This window comes from Podarcis tiliguerta, assembly GCF_965153285.1.
Source record: "Podarcis tiliguerta genome assembly, chromosome: 16".
NCBI classification, from domain to species: Eukaryota; Metazoa; Chordata; class Lepidosauria; order Squamata; family Lacertidae; genus Podarcis; species Podarcis tiliguerta.
In genome coordinates, this window is record NC_139549.1 from 30,831,106 (window position 1) to 30,848,184 (window position 17,079).

The 17,079-nt window shown below is 45.4% G+C and overlaps 1 protein-coding gene and 1 long non-coding RNA gene across 4 annotated transcripts in view; one reads left to right on the top strand and one right to left on the bottom strand.

Annotated features, from left to right (window-relative positions):
• The window catches only part of LOC310666933, a 256,212-nt gene that overhangs the window by 92,859 nt on the left and 146,274 nt on the right, over positions 1-17,079 (bottom strand). The window lies entirely within an intron of this gene.
• The window catches only part of TBX1 (T-box transcription factor 1), a 47,021-nt gene that overhangs the window by 28,076 nt on the left and 1,866 nt on the right, over positions 1-17,079 (top strand). For 2 of the 3 annotated variants that reach the window (XM_083418301.1, XM_083418300.1), the window contains 5 exons: positions 102-273; positions 2,664-2,819; positions 10,746-10,813; positions 11,140-11,240; positions 14,709-14,771. In XM_083418301.1, the coding sequence (XP_083274427.1) occupies positions 102-273; positions 2,664-2,819; positions 10,746-10,813; positions 11,140-11,240; positions 14,709-14,771 (560 nt within the window). The remainder of the gene's footprint in view (positions 1-101; positions 274-2,663; positions 2,820-10,745; positions 10,814-11,139; positions 11,241-14,708; positions 14,772-17,079) is intronic. The other variant, XM_083418302.1, reaches the window with a different exon arrangement.

Sequence of the window (17,079 nt, forward strand, 5' to 3'; positions counted from 1 at the left end):
GATGTTTTTACAAGTGTTGAATTCGCTGTTGGCAACGTAGATTCACAAATGCAAAACTTAGCATGGCGGCTAACCCACTGCTGGCTTTTCTCCCCATACAGATATGCATTTCACAGTTCCTCTTGGCTGGTGGCAGGCAAGGCAGACCCTGCAACTCCAGGGAGAGTCCATTATCACCCAGATTCCCCGGCTAGGGGAGCCCAGTGGATGAAACAGATTGTCTCCTTTGATAAACTCAAGCTCACTAACAATTTATTGGATGACAATGGACATGTAAGTGTTGTCTTGGGGAGGGCGGAAGCTAACTGGGGAACATGGAACAATATAATAATGGAATAATTCTTGGGTGTGGGATGGTTCTTGCAGTTGGGTGCTGAGTGGTGCTCTGTATCTGGTACATATCCTACCAGTACAAGGGGATCTGCAGCATCTGCCTATAAGGCCACTGAGCCAATTTTAAGGTTCTGCTCCTTGCATAAAGGTAAAGGAAAAGGGACCCCTGACCATTAGGTCCAGTCGTGACCGACTCTGGGGTTGCAGCGCTCATTTCGCTTTCTTGGCCGAGGGAGCCATCGTACAGCTTCCGAGTCATGTAGCCAGCATGACTAAGCCGCTTCTGGCGAACCAGAGCAGCGCACAGAAATGCCGTTTACCTTCCCGCCGGAGTGGTACCTATTTATCTACTTGCTTTTGAACTGCTAGGTTGGCAGGAGCAGGGACCGAACAACGGGAGCTCACCCCGTTGAGGGGATTCGAACCACCAACCTTCTGATCGACAAGTCCTAGGCTCTGTGGTTTAACCCACAGCACCACCCGTGTCCCTGCTCCTTGCATACAAAGCCCTAAATGGCTCTGGACCAGAACACATTTTACCTTCTGCTCCCCAGCAAGCGCACTACAATCAGCTAATAGAACCCAGTTGGTTATCAACTCATGGTAACACAGAGGTGGGCTTTTTTACTGCTGACACCAGTGTTGTAGAAACCCCTCCCTGATGAAATATGAGAAGCCCCATCAGCATTGGCATTCTGCTGGCCCCTAGAGACACTGCAGTTTCACAAGTCTCCCGCTGAACTGAACTTCTGATTTTATTGTTTACACTGTTTGCTTTTTTTAAAAAAACAAAGCACACCATTGTCATGCATTTTAAACTGCTTGTTTCGTTGCATATTTTACTTGAAGACATTTTGGTGCCCAAGCAGGTTGCCTTATTTAATTTGCACGAGAAAAACTTGCAACACTGAATGTATTTATTTGAGAGCCCAGGCCCTCCGAAATTACGGCAGGCAGAAGCGTGGTTCAAAGTGTCCTGGACTTCAGAATTCACAACTTTTTGATGGGGTTGCTTCCTTCTTTAGTGGCACCCATCAAAAAAACTAAGCTAGAAGAGATTGCACACCCTCCAAGCCAGATTAATAAAACGTTTCAATCAAAATCCTTGGGATTTACTGACTCAAATGAAGAGGCTGTGTGGTCAAAAGGCCTGGTGAGAGAGAGAGAGAGAGTAGCTAGCACAGGTGTGTAGTACCTATGGTCTAATCACTGCTTCTCAGCCTAGCCTACCTCACAGGGTTGTTGTGGGAGTTAAATGAGGAGGTGGAGAATCATGGGTGCCACCTGGAGCTCCTTGGAAAAAATGTGGAATATTGGCCTGGCATCCGTTGACACAATGAACAAATGATGTTTAGGTATTCTGGTTCCCAATTGTATAGCGCTTTGTACACCAGCATCATCACCTTGAATGTAACCCAGTAGCTAACTGGCAGCCAGTGCAGTTTTCTCAGCAGTGGCATTGATAGTCTGCTCCAGATTTCTTTTTTTCCTTTTTTGGAGGGCGGGACAGTGATTTCATAAATAAATCCACCCAAATGATTTACATTGCACACCAGTAGACCTTGTTGAGTCCTTCTGTGGTCCAGATGTCTCCCCAAAGTTTGGGGTGCACAGATTGACCCCCCTCACCCCCAGTCTGCCCCCTCTGTGACATGGTATACTTCAGCTAGGTAATTTGAAACTCTGTATTTAATGGCCTTATGGGGGGTATGGACTTTTCAGATGGGAATGTGAATTGCTTCACATACTTCAAACTATGGTAAGAAGCCAACTCTGCTGTGCTTGGGGTGGGGGGGAATTTCCTATCAAGCAGGGGCCCAGACGTCTGCCCCAAAGCCTTTACCCCATTGGCACCGCTGTCAGTTTCCTGCGTGGGACCCTTCTTTGCCTCTCTGCGTTCCATCTTGGTGTCGTAGAATGATGTTGGCTTTTTGCAGTTTAGTAACGCTGCAGAGAGCTTGCTGGGGAGACCATGCATTAAAAAGGGACTCAAAAATAACTTAAACAAGGCTTTAATTACAAAAACAAAAACTCATTTTACACTAAATACATTAACAAACAAACACGACCCAACCACCAACCCATCTCTCAGGGTAATGGGAGAGCTAGGTGCTGCTCCTTATATACTACACCCAATTGCTGACACAGCTTAATCAATGCAACTCAGCAGCACCTGCTATGTTTCACAGCTGCAAAGCTGGGTCTCGTTAATTTGCTCTGGCCCTTGCTCTGGCCCCTTAAAGATATACACATCGGGTGGAACAATGATGAACCTTTACATTTAAAGAAACAATTCAACAATGATCTCCCTTGCTCGTTTTATCATCCAGATCATTTTGAACTCAATGCACAGATACCAACCCCGCTTCCACGTGGTCTACGTGGATCCTAGGAAAGACAGCGAGAAATACGCGGAAGAGAACTATAAGACCTTTGTCTTCGAGGAGACCCGCTTCACCGCGGTGACCGCCTACCAGAACCATCGGGTGAGTATCTGGAGTTCATTATTGAGACACGCAAACCTTCCGTCCGGTACTTCATTTATCAGCAAAAGAAAGGAAGAAAAAGCACCTTTCCCAACCTTCTCTTCGAGCCACATGATGGATGGAGAGCCGGAAAAGAGAAGGCAGGAGAGAGAGAGAGAGAAAGAAAGAGAGAGAGACATTGTTAAGAGCAGTCAATCAACTTAAAAAAAAAAAAAAACACCAGCAGCCACAAAACAACTATCCATAAAGTGCTTTAAGGTGACGTGTCCCCAGTTAAATCAGCTCAGATGTGATGAGACTACGCAGATGGGATCAAACTGGTTGAGATGCAAAAATTGCTTGCAGACTCCTTCGGAAGAAATGTATGAAATGCATTGCGTACGTTGGGCTCCAAAACCAATCTCCCCCCCTCCCCATAAAAACCCCAAGGAGGCAAACCTAAAAAGGCACTAAAGGAAATTACATTTGCAAGTGCTATCCAGTTTCTCCTCCTCCTATTATTACTACTACTATTACTACTATTGCTATTTTAATGTATATACAAAGCAGGTCTCTAAGCAGATATTATGCCCAGCACATTTTGAGTGTAACAAGCTCTTCATCCAAGGCAGTTAAAATAATTCAGAAATTATTATTCAATCAGTTTCATAAAATGAAGAGGTATTAACAGTCCCATGCTAGATATACACATGCATACTACTACTACTACTACTACTACTACTACTACTAATAATAATAATAATAAACCTTTATTGTCACTACACCACCTGTGTGCAGTGAAATTAAATGAGCCCCCCCCCCATACACTCAGTGTTGTTCGCATTCAGAAGTAAGTTTCATTGAGTTCAGTGGGGCTTACTCCCAGGTAAAGTAGGTAAAGGGGTGCAGCCTGAGATTATATAACTTGGCACTCTGCCATTTAAAAGCATTTCTGTGCCTCTGGGCCCTCCACACTCAGAACTGCCAAGCTTCAAGGGAGCTTTGTTTGTGGTTTTTGTCGAGTGTGAATTGCCTCTAGAGAAGGAAAATGCAAGACAGAAGGGAAAGAAATGTCTACACAACCAATTTTTACCAGCTTCCTATTAATATTTACTAGGCTTCCTATTAATATTGGGTTGTATCCTACTCAAAGTGGATGCACTGAAATTAATGGACGTGACTAACTCATGTTTATCCATTTCAGTGGGTCTGCTCTGAGTTGTAACTTAGTTGGATGGCAGTTTCTTATTGATTTGTTTAGACGGTTTTTGTATTGCTTAGCTACAGTAATCTCTAAGGCAGCATACAAGGGATGCAACACAATGAAAATGGACAACGGTTAAAACCATACGATCACAAATGAGTGCTAGAATGAAAAAAATCTTCAGGAGGCACTGGAAACTCAATACAGAGGGGGTCCTGTCTGACCTCATCAAGATGGGAGTTGCATAAAATTGGCTGCTTGGTACTGAATGCACAGAGATCCAAGCCATGGGTAGGCAAACTAAGGCCCAGGGGCCGGATCCGGCCCAATGGCCTTCTAAATCTGGCCTGCAGACGGTTCGGGAATCAGTGTGTTTTTAAATGAGTGGAATGTGTCCTTTTATTTAAAATGTATCTCTGGGTTATTTGTGGGGCATAGGGATTCGTTCTCCCCCCCCCCCCATATAGTCCGGCCCCCCACAAGGTCTGAGGGACAGTGGACCGGCCCCCTGCTGAAAAAGTTTGCTGACCCCTGATCCAAACTCTGCATCTGAGCCATCGGGGAACACTAACAGTGACTCCCCTAAAGACCTCAACAATTGGTTTAGTGGAAGGGCTATGTATTTTGTAATAAATCTGTGCCCCCTCCCCAAAAAACTAAAATTCCAAGGGATCCCTAGAGAGAGGAAATGACTATCAAACCACAGCATAAGTATTCCTTGAGAAAGACATATTCAGAAGGAGGAGCAGGGGCAGATACGCTACAAATAAGCCCTATGACAGAAATTAAAAGGGGTTGGCTTCCCCCTCCCCCCTTTTATTTTGTAGAACTAGGGCAATTGCTGGGGGAAGATTTGGGATGAATCGGCAAAAGAGCCCCCACCTTTCTATCCAACAGCAGGGTTCCGTGAATGGAATTTCCTCATGTGTTGTCTAGATCCAATCTACAGTCTATAAACCAATTGGAAATTATTGTTGTTGTTGTTGTTGTTGTTGTTGTTGTTATATATATATATATTGTCATCTGCCCTGCACTCGGGTCCCAGGTCTGGTTACAACAATTTAAAAGGCAACAATTAAAAAAATTTCAATTCAACACATTCACAAAAATTGGGTGGATCCTTTTTTAAAAAAAGGCATCTCAGGTGTCAAAGGCTGAGGCGATTTGCAGATTAGCAATGTGGATTAAAAGCAAAATGTATATTCCCACCCACTTCAAAGGCAGTCTCATGTTTTTGACATAGATCTTGTTGAAGTGACTCACTAAGCAGTAGCTATGAAAATATGGCCCTAAATAGATTTGTGAAGCAAAAGTGGCCGGTCTAGCACACCTGGATCCCTTGGCTTGATCCTAAAGCAAATTAAGACGAGAAAGTCCAAATCCAAAATATTGCAGTGGTAAAACTACAATTCGTAAAGCGTAAAACAGCACTTGTTTGCTCTGGATCATGGAAAGATGCAGCTAAATCCCTAAAACCATAATTTGTTAACAAAACAGATTAAAGTCCTAACGCAAAATGTTCCAGCTTCTTCTGCTGCTCTGATGGCTTTAAGACTTTGATATCTCTGTTTTTTTAGTCACTGCTAATATAGCTATGGATGCATATTTGTCTTACATGTTTCACGTATGTGCAGTGGCATAGCGTGGGGGGTGCAGGGGGGGCCGGCCGCACCGGGCGCAACATCTGGGGGTTAGGGTTAGGGGGCGCAAATCTACGGGTTAGGGGGTGCAAATTACTTGCCTTGCCCCGGGTGCTGACAACCCACGCTACGCCACTGCGTATGTGTCATGCTCCCTAGATAATCCCATGGCTTTGAATGGAGGTCTTTGGGAAATATGGCAACTGTGAATTGCTGGATTTCAGCTTAGAAGCACACCAGTCCAATTTAGCAGTGATTTAGTAAAAACAGCCGTTAATAACTTCAACCCACAAACCAGTAACAACACAGCGCTTGGACCCAACCAGTTCAGACATCTCCCCAGCACGCTCGCTTAGATGTTGTTTCTGTTGCACACACTGTAAATATTTCTAGTTACAGGTAGGTAGCCGTGTTGGTCTGCCGTAGTCGAAACAAAATACCAAAATTCCTTCCAGTAGCACCTTAGAGACCAACTAAGTTTGCTATTGGTGTGCATGCTCATACCAATAACAAACTTAGTTGGTCTCTAAGGTGCTACTGGAAGGAACTGTAAATATTGTTAGGATCAGTGATAACCTCTCTTAAACACAAATCAAGCAAGCTTGTTTTCTTCTGTTCCGGAGGGTAGGACCTGAATCAATGTATTCAAATGGCAAGAGATTGTGACTAAACATTAGGAATAACTTTCTGACGATAAGAGCTGTTTGGCAGTGGAACTGATGGTTGTGACTGATGGTTGTGGGATCTCCTTCACAGGAGGTTGTGATGGCCATCTGCCCAGGGATTCTTTAGCTGTGATTCCTGTGTTGCAGGGGGGTGGACTAGATGCCCCTTGGGGTGCCTTCCAAAATGGCAATACAGTGGTACCTCTGTATAATATAATATAATATAATATAACATAATATTTCTGCTAACCCAGAAATATTACCTCGGGTTAAGACCTTTGCTTCAGGATGAGAACAGAAATCGTGCTCTGGCGGCACGGCGGCAGCAGGAGGCCCCATTAGCTAAAGTGGTGCTTCAGGTTAAGAACAGTTTCAGGTTAAGAACGGACCTCCGGAACGAATTAAGTACTTAACCCGAGGTACCACTGTACTTTATAGCCCCACCACCAACTCCAAGCTAATTGCACAGACTGTGAGTTGTACCCAACTGTTCTCAGATTAGACTCATGAAAATCAATGGATATAAGTTGGCCATAGCCATGCCTATTATTTGCAATGGGTCAACTCTGGGTAGGATTAGCACTAGATAAGACCCCAGGTCTCTTTCTTGATATTACAGCTCCTGAGTTCATAATCTTAAAATCACAACAACAGGAAACAGCTTACACCACTGAGTTTAATAAAACTAGGCTGGGAAGAAACTTGAATTTGGGTTTATCAAAGTACTACTATTGAGTCTTTCTACCTTTTTACCTATGAGACTATGGGACGCGGGTAGCGCTGTGGGTTAAACCACAGAGCCTAGGACTTGCCAATCAGAAGGTTGGCAGTTCGAATCCCCGCGAAAGGGTGAGCTCCCGTTGCTCAGCCCCTCTCCTGCCAACCTAGCAGTTCGAAAGCCCGTCAAAGTGCAAGTAGATAAATAGGTATCGCTCTGGCGGGAAGGTAAACGGCATTTCCGTGCGCTGCTCTGGTTCGCCAGAAGCGGCTTAGTCATGCTGGCCACATGACCCGGAAGCTGTACGCCAGCTCCCTCGGCCAATAAAGCAAGATGAGCGCCACAACCTCAGAGTCGGTCACGACTGGACCTAATGGTCAGGGGTCCCTTTACCTTTACTGCCTATGAGACTGTGTACAGAAAGATGAGGAGCACTTGTAGAGGATTTGCAGAAACTTCATAATGACCTAATTCACAGTGTCCCCTTGCAGTGAGGGGAACCATGATAGATGAGAAGAGGTTTGAAACTGGATTGTGTTTGCAGTGCAGACAAGCCCATCACCAGAGCTATAGAGAGAAGGATCAGTAATGGACTGTGAGAGCCAGTCCATTGCTTTTTGTTCTACTCAACTCTTTCTACAGGGCTGACAGAGTCCTCTGGCTGAATAATCTGCATTCAGCTTTTTGAGTCTCAAAGCAAGTTGCATAGACTGCCTAGGGAGTTGCCCTCCTCCTCTTTCTGCTGCAGCAGTTCATCTGCTAAGCCCGTCCCTTGGTTTCTGAAGGAATTTGATCACCCTGGGAGGCCTTGAAGTATTATCTCCCCCCCCCCCAAGAAGCTGGCAAGGGTTCCATGTTTTGCCTTAAAGAAAACCTCCCACAAAAATGTCCTGAACATCAGTGAGACATCACGGCTTGTATAAACCTAAGCCTCAAGCACTGTCTGAGGTACTGCAGAAAACGCACCACCAAGGTGGTACAAATACAGTACGTAAAAATTGGTAAGCCGAAAAACTCCTCTTGGGGGAGGTCTCTGTTTTATCTGGACTTGCTCTGCTGAACCATCAAACTCAATATGGCATAAAACATGAGTTGCCTTTCTGAAGTACAGACTAGAATATCGATTCTGGGGTTTCTTGTGTGTGAGATTTGTTTTTTATATAAATACCCAATTCCTTGCCAAAATAAATATTGATGTGGTCCATAAGCCGTTGGTTTAACTGATAATCAGCCAATGAACACATTAACCACCCCAAAGGTGAATCTGAGAATCCATTTTAAATGGTCTTCCCATTCTAACCGTTAATGGATTAGCCGCCCGTATTGCTTAGTTAGGAGGAGAAACTCAAGCTTCACCCATTTTTACCTATATGGAAGTGTTTTCTCTGTAGAGAAATTAGGATGTGCAAAACAGTATCGAGACAGTTGGGCTGAATATCTACTCTTCGTCACTGCAGCATCATACAAGGTTACAACTGATGACACACAGTGTCACCATGAATCCTGCACATCAACACTTTGCTGACAATCCTAAAGCGTGCTTGCCTGGGAGCAAGCCCTACTGAACACAGTGGGGCTTACTTCTGAGCAAACATGCAGAGGATTGCTCTGTTGTGCTGCAATCCCATACGTATGAACCTTGGGGGCAAGCCTCACAGAACTTGGTGAATCTTACTTCTGAGCAGGCGTGTACAGGACCACACAGCTGGAAGTCCCTCTGAATCCGTGGGTCCAATCTGATCTGCAAATGCAACAATTTGCCTGTGTGTGTGTGTAAACCTGTATTGCTGCTGATAGTCTTTTTATTTATGACTCGATTCTAAGAAACAAGAGTAGCATTACTCACACTGCTAAAGAATATGGAACTCTGGGCCTGTAATTTTTCATTCCCCCCCCTGAAAATAATAAGATCAGAAGTGAAGCAGGCGGGGGGTGGGCAGAGGGGGAGAGGTTCCGCAATTGCTGTTCTGACAACATCTGAAAATAACCTTCATGGGAGCCAAGTGCGGTGCCTTTAAGAGACTTCTCTGCCCCCCACCTCCCGACTGGCATTTATCTGATGGCTTGGGACAGCTGCTCCTTCTCTTCTGCTTTCTATCAGTTTGACCTCTAAGGCTGGAACTGTCACTGAGGGGCTTAAAGTTTGTTTTTCAACCCATTCCGGAAACTCACAATCACATACTTTATCCTTGGATTCGCTTAAATATGGGGGTGGGTGGAAGGGGGGGAGAGAGAGAATGCCCTGTCCTTCTCCCTGGTGAATGAAACAAATACAGGATTGCTCTTGTGGTGATGGGATGGTTTGGCAGAGGAGAGAGGTGGGGGGAGGCATATGAAGTGACGTCTTCTTTCAAGTTTATTTGCATTTCTTCAGACAGATCGATGTATGTTGGGGGGTGGGGGGTGGGTCTGCCTTTCCCTGGTGCCCCAAATTAGCGTTAGCACAGAGTACAATTTTGCATTTGGGAGCAGCCATGTGGTTGAACTTCCAAAGCATAGAGGGAGAGAGAGAGTTTGCCTGTAACCATTTTCGAAACATCCCTGGTGCCACGACCAAAAAGGGGACCCAGTATTAGGGATGGGGGAGAAATGTGATTCGGTTGTCATTAATTATGACGCACACACACAAAAGAAAAATGAATCAAGTACGTATAGCTCAGAAGAATATATTACAATAAGAAAACAAGGATTTATTGCAACACATGACAGAATCTGATTCCCTTGCGTTATTTCGATCTGTGTTTGTATGATACTCCATATTTCTGCTGCTGTTGTCCTTCCTTCCTTCCTTCCTTCCTTCCTTCCTTCCTTCCTTCCTTCCTTCCTCTTCTTCTTCTACCTCATGTCAAATTCTTTTTTTAAAAAAAACACCCAACTCGTTTTTTCTGGTGTCCCTGCATAGACTGCTTATTGGGTAATCCAGCACTGTACATTCATGTCCCAATCCAGGACAGACAGACAGACACACACACACACACACACACACACACACACACCACAGACATGCTGTACTTGGTGTGCTGTACATCTCTAGGCTGCAGCAACACAGCCATAACTAAAAGTGTTCAAATCCCATTAGTTGGAGCAAGATGCATACGTGCTCAACTCTCTGGCATGAAACCCAATGTGGATTTCAAGTGCTTAATGTGCCCTGTGCATACCAGACTGGGGTGGATCCTATTCAGTGTTCTCTCTTAAAAGGTACAAAAATCTTTTATTTAGGAGTGAAGAAGGAAAGCCATGCTATGATCAAAATGTGCTCAGAATAAAGGGAGCTGCAAATAAATGAACCCTATGTACTTTCTGAGTGTTAGTTCTTTGAGCGGGTTTTGTGCCCAACATTCAGCCAGTTTCACTGAGGGAGCTGACAGTGGCTCATAAATAGCTTTGCATACAGAAGGTCCCCGGGTCAATTGCTTGCATATTCAGTGTAAAACATAAGTGGGGAACCTATGATCCTACTGAGGATGCTGGTATGGACTACAACTCCCATCATCCCTGATCATTGACCATGCTAGATTGGGCTGATGGAAACTGGAGTCCAACATGTTCCTCATCCCTGACTTTATGGTGTGGCATGCTTTGGAACAATTGATATAGGATAAAACAGAGCAACTTGCCCTCTTGAGGGCCTGGGGATTCCACCCTCTTGGTTAGTGTGACATTGTTGTTCCTTAATGGCCCTTGACGTCTTTACTTTCCTTCAACCTCTCTCTTCAGATAACCCAGCTAAAGATTGCCAGCAACCCTTTTGCAAAAGGATTCCGGGACTGTGATCCAGAAGACTGGTAAGGATGTTTTTCTTCCCTTCCTCTGCTAAGGTCCAGGTTCATCCTAGGTTGGGATTCAAACATGTCCCTGGTGTAGAGAGCAAGGGAAGATGGAGCTGGAGTCCATTTGGGGCGCTGCCTCAACTTCAAGGGAAATCGGGGGTGCTGAGATTTGGGAAGCCTTATTTAGATTGTGTCTTGGAGAATTGGGTTGGTTGCTTGGCTGGCTGGCTGGCTGGCTGGCTGGATTGATTATTCACATAACGTCTTGCTGTGTATTCATTCTTCAGAGCCCATTATTCCTTTGAAAAGTCTAAACTCTGTCCACTCTTTTCCCACATTAGGCCCAGGAATCACCGGCCTGGAGCCCTGCCTCTCATGAGTGCTTTTGCCAGATCTAGAAATCCAGTATCTTCCCCTGTGCACCAGAATGGGACCGAGAAAGGTGAGTCTTCGTCACAATGGTAGGAAACCTCCTGCATTCAGGGCAGCTGTGGCTTGTTATGGTAGATTTAAAAACCAGTGGCGTAGCGTGGGTTGTCAGCACCCGGGGCAAGGCAAGTAATTTGCGCCCCCCCCGCTGCACTGTCCCTCCCCCAGATAGTCCCTCGCTCTCTCTCCGCACCGCACCGCACCGCACCGCACCGCACGCCTGGCACCCTCCCCTCCACAGTGGGCAGCGACCCGGCGGCTCGGATCGGATTCGCACAGCCAGCACTGCAGTGAGAGAGAGTGAGTGAGCCAGGTAGGGACAGAGAGCTGCGAGTGCGAGCGCCCCCCCCAGATGTTGCGCCCGGTGCGGCTGGCCCCCCCTGCACCCCCACGCTACGCCACTGTTAAAAACCCAACCTAAGAACAGAGAAGGTCCATAGCTGAGTAGCAGGCTGACAGCTTTGTATGCAGAAGGTCCAACCAGGTAGATCTGGGAGCATCCACCTCACAGGAGCACAGGAAGCTGCTTTACAATGAGCCAAACCATTGGTCCATCGAGCTCAGAATTACTACACTGCGTGGCAATGGGTCTCTCCCAGCCCTACCTAGAGATGCAATGGATTGAGTCTGGGACAGGTCAGACTATTTGTTCATCTAGATGAGAGACAAGCTGTGAAGCTTTGTGTATTCAGCAAATATGATGTCCAACACTGAACAGTGATTCCGGATATTGACTATTGTTTCGTAGAATTCACAGCTTGTCTTTCATTGTACAAAGTCTGGTACCTCGCTTCATTTAAAGATTTTCAGAGACTTTGAGACTAAAGATTTCATTTTGTACTTGTTATGGTTTGAAGGAATTCTATAAAGATTGTCTGTTGCATATGCACATGGTCATCGTGTTGCCTAGACATTGCTGACCCCCGCAGACATGGCACCCGGGGCACACCGCCCTATCCCCCACCCCCGTTGCAACGCCACTGGCTCCATCACTGAGCTTTGGCCCTCCCCCAGATTCCCAACTGCCCACAGCAGAGGCAAATGTGCGCCCCTACATGGAGAAGAGTTTGGATTTGATACCCCGCTTTATCACTACCCGAAGGAGTCTCAAAGCGACTAACCGTCTCCTTTCCCTTCCTCCCCCACAACAAACACTCTGTGAGGTGAGTGGGGCTGAGAGACTTCAGAGAAGTGTGACTAGCCCAAGGTCACCCAGTAGCTGCATGTGGAGGAGCGGGGAAGCGAACCCGGTTCCCCAGATTATGACTCTACCGCTCTTAACCACTACACCACACTGGCTCTACAATACAGTCAATAAAGCCAATACAGTCAAAAGCCAGTGTACAGACTGGCCCCAGAGAGGCTGGGGATTAAACCTGGGATCTTCTGCAGGCAAAGCATATGCTCTTCCTCTGAGCTGTGACCCTTCCCCACATGGAAAAAGAGGATATCTCACTCTTCCTAATGGTAGGGCCAATAATGGGTAAATGTGGGAAGAGTCGTTCAAGCGCCACAAGTCACTTCGTTGGAACAAGGGACAGCCTTAGTAAGAGTTAGGGATTCCACCCTCCACACGAAGCTCTAAGTGTGCGCTTGGCTTTAAGTGGTGTGATGCAAAGGAGCCTTAAATTAAATGTGATTAGCAGCCAGATCCACTGACTAGTCGAGGCACAGTGCCTGGAGATTTGCCAGTCTGGTTTATAGTCTTACAAGAAAAACATCTTGCTCACAAAAGAGAAAGCGTCTGAGTTACTAGCAGAGCTTCAGCGGGAGGAAGCTTCTACTTCTTTATTTCCCTTCTGCAAGCTGATCTGGTTATTCTTCTGGGGTTTTGCTGCTAATGCCCACGGCTGCAGAAACCACCCCAAGCACTTACTTGCTCAGGTGGCAAACTTCACAATAGGCTGTTTATCCTATTTAAGCAAGTGGGGCTCACTGCCTCTTCCTCAATCCAGTAGTTTCTATCCAGTGGCCTCAATGCGCCTGAGAAAAACAGGTTTCCACAAGCAAAGCTTTCTGTATTAGGTGCACAGAATTCTTCTGCTCTGCAGGGATGAGAGACCACTATCAAAAAATGCTGGAAAGGGGAACCAGGCCTGCTGAATTGCAATTTAAAGGGGGAGGTCTGGGAGGGTACCCGAACACATAACCCATACGGCCCCGGGAGTCTAGTGGCTGATATATTGTCCCTGTGTGCCTGAGCAAAACATTTCAGTGTTCCCTTTAAGTACAGAACTATGGAATGCCCTGCAAACAGAGACTCTGCAGGCACCTTCAAATGCCTGCAAAAAAACTTTTTTGCTATTCCACCAGGCTTACGCAGACAATTAAGAGCACACCTTAATTCCATGATAGTTAGCTGAATGATAGTTGGTCTCTAATTTTAAATTTGTTGTGCATTTTCATTATACATAGATATCATCGTAAACTGCTTTGAGGTTTTCTTATGATATAATAAATAATGTCAACGATCCTATCAATTTCAGACAGAGTCCAGAGGGTGGGGTATTGTGGTTTTTTAAATATTTATATCAGGAATGATGAATACTTTAATCTGGAGCCAATCGCGACTGTGTTATTTGCACCGTGTAAGGCCTTAAGGAATGGCAGTTCAGAAGTCTGGGATTTTCATTTACCTGGGGGCAAATCCCACTGAACCCGATAAAGCTTACTTCTGAGAAGGCATGTACAGGATACAGTGCAACTATCTGAATTTGGGTGGATTTGATTTTGGCTATTAATTAGTATTTTTTTTAAAAAAAAAATGTGCATAGAACAAATTTGATATTATTATTTATTAGATGCATGTAACCACCCATTGATAAATGTTCCCTGCGTAGTTGACAAACAAAATAATGTCAACAGTTTTATGTAAAGGATTAGTGCAATGCCATCATTATTTTCATAAACCTGCAATGACGCCCGAAGAAACAATTGTTCATTCAAAAATGAGTATCTGAAGTTTGATTGAACCAAATCACATATTTTAACAACATGTCATATATACTCTCGAATACAAAGCAAAAAAGTTAGCATTATGTCATCAAATGACAAACACAGCAAAACCAAATCTAATCAAAACTTAACATCTAACAATATAAATATTTAATGGTAAAGTATAAACACATATTTAATTGTGAAAATGAAGGATGTTGCTCAAAGGCAGACTCTGTTTCCGTGCAGACTATACATGTATACTCCAAATAAAGCCCATTGAATTCAATGGAATATTATCAGATAAGTATGCATAGAAGCGCATAAGCAACTCAAGTAATGGCAAGGAGACTCGTGGCATGTTAAAGTCGTTATGGCATTCACTTTCATGGGCTAGAGTCCACTTCATTGGATGCAGGTGAAAATATATGTCTGTTTGTCCGTATACATAAACACATACTGTCCTGCATCCGATATATAAAGATAAGAACATTTACTGGCATCTATTGAATTTTGGCCCCTCCAATTTTATTTCTTAAATTTGCAGACCAATCCTATGTGTGTGTACCCACAAGTAAGTCCTTCTGTGTTCAATGGGACCTACTTCCAAGTAAGTATCTACAGCTTGCAGCTGTGCAACCTGATTCTATGCATATTTTACTCAGAATTAAGTCCCATTATACTTAGTGGAAGGGACGCGGGTGGCACTGTGGTCTAAAACACAGAGCCTAGGGCTTGCTGATCGGAAGGTCAGCAGTTTGAATCCCCGTGACGGGGTGAGCTCCCGTTGTTCGATCCCAGCTCCTGCCCATCTAGCAGTTCAAAAGCACATCAAGTGCAAGTAGATAAATAGGTACCACTCCGGCGGGAAGGTAAACAGCATTTCCATGCACTGCTCTGGTTCGCCAGAAACGGCTTAGTCATGCTGGCCACATGACCTGGAAGCTGTCTGCGGACAAACGCCGGCTCCCTCGGCCTATAGAGCGAGATGAGTGCCGCAACCCCAGAGTCGTTCGCGACTGGACCTAACGGTCAGAGGTACCTTTACCTTTATACCTAGTGGGGCTTACTTCCCAGTAAGAGTGCACAGGATTGCAGCCTTAAGGATTTTTTTTCCTTTTCTGTTTTGCCATTACTTTTCAAAAGCTGCACCAGTTTTTCCATTTACTGCTGCACCCGAGACTCTTTAGCCCCATTTCTTTAATTAGGGCAAAAGCTTCTTTGCGGCCGCCTCTGTCCTTAGATATAGGGACGCAGGTGGCGCTGTGGGTTAAACCACAGAGCCTAGGACTTGCTGATCAGAAGGTCAGCGGTTCGAATCCCCGCAACAGGGTGAGCTCCCATTGCTCGGTCCCTGCTCCTGCCCACCTAGCAGTTCGAAAGCATGTCAAGGTGGAAGTAGATAAATAGGTACCGCTCCGGCGGGAAGGTAAACGGCGTTTCCGTGAGCTGCTCTGGTTTGCCAGTAGCGGCTTAGTTATTCTGGTCACATGACCCGGAAGCTGTACGCCGGCTCCCTCGGCCAGTAAAGCGAGATGAGCGCCGCAACCCCAGAGTTGGCCACGACTGGGCCTAATGGTCAGGGGTCCCTTTACCTTTACCTTTCCTTAGATGCATTATATAAAATTGTATAGTGTATTAGCATGCACACACACTTCAGTTTTGAAATATTCAAAAATAATTATAAGGATAAACATAAATCCCAGGGAAACAACATAAACCAGAAGATAGAATATTTGTTTTACTTCCAGATTGCCTGCCTATGATGATGAAACTTAAAATTAGTTAGGGATTTGTTTAGTTTGGCTTCTCTTTAACCTCTGAGGCTTTCACTCTTCTCAACAATCACCTGAGCAGAGCATTTTCCATGCTCCTCTTCTTGTTCTTTAAACCAAAAGTGAAGGAGCAAGAAAACACAACCACCAGCAGTTGTATTTAGCCTCTTGCAGGACCCCCCTAGCAAACCCATTAGGCACCTCTATTTGATTCCTTTTCCATTACCCAGAGTAAACAGTTGCGCAGAGAATCTTGGGGGTGGGGGCCTTTCCTCCCTCCCCCCCAGCACACTCCAGGCCTATTAAAATAAAGAGAAGTCTCTATTTGTTTAGTGTTATACAATTGCAAAAATTTCAAGCGTGTGCAAACTTGTCACTCAACTCAGCTCTATTTATCACAGTCAGAATGCCTTGTCCCAGGAGCACAGATTTCTGCTGAACACAATGTTAAACACTTCATTTGAGCGGGGTGGGGGGCGGGAGCTGCTATCCCTGGCATTCCTCCTCTCCCTTCTGTTAACTTAAGATCGTTGAGCTAAGAAAAAACAACAACACACACACACAAAGGGCTGTCCTTTTGTTTAAGAAACGTGGTCGCACGGAACAGAGCAGCGTCTCAGTAGGTGTGCAGAAGCTATTTCTAAAACTTCACCAAGAGCTTAGTAGAACATGCAAAGCAATCAATCAAAATCTCAATCTCCTCCTTTAATCATCCAGAAATAATAACTGCACTCCTTGGTTCAGAACCCTCCTCTCCCCCAAGCCTCTACAAAACAGGTGGTCACAATCTCTGGTTTAGCACTGTGTCCGAACCAGGAAGGTCCCACGGCTCCCAGTGGGAGACCACCTGCGTTACAGGCAGAAGGCTCCAGGTAGGATTGGAAATTCCCCTGCCTGAAACCCTGGAAAGCTGCTGCCAGTCCGTGTAGACAGTACTGAGCTAGAGGGACCGATTGGGGCTGCTCAGCGTGAGGTAGCTTCCCACATTCCTTCGGTAGTGGTTTGTTTTCCTCCAGCAAACCATGGCCAGTAGCAAACCGCTTCTGTTTGTAAAAGCGCATCTTATTCTCAATCTCTCCACCGCACCCCATTTAGCACTGGGGACAGGGCATGTCTCTGGGGTGACTTGGTGTGCTTTGAGTG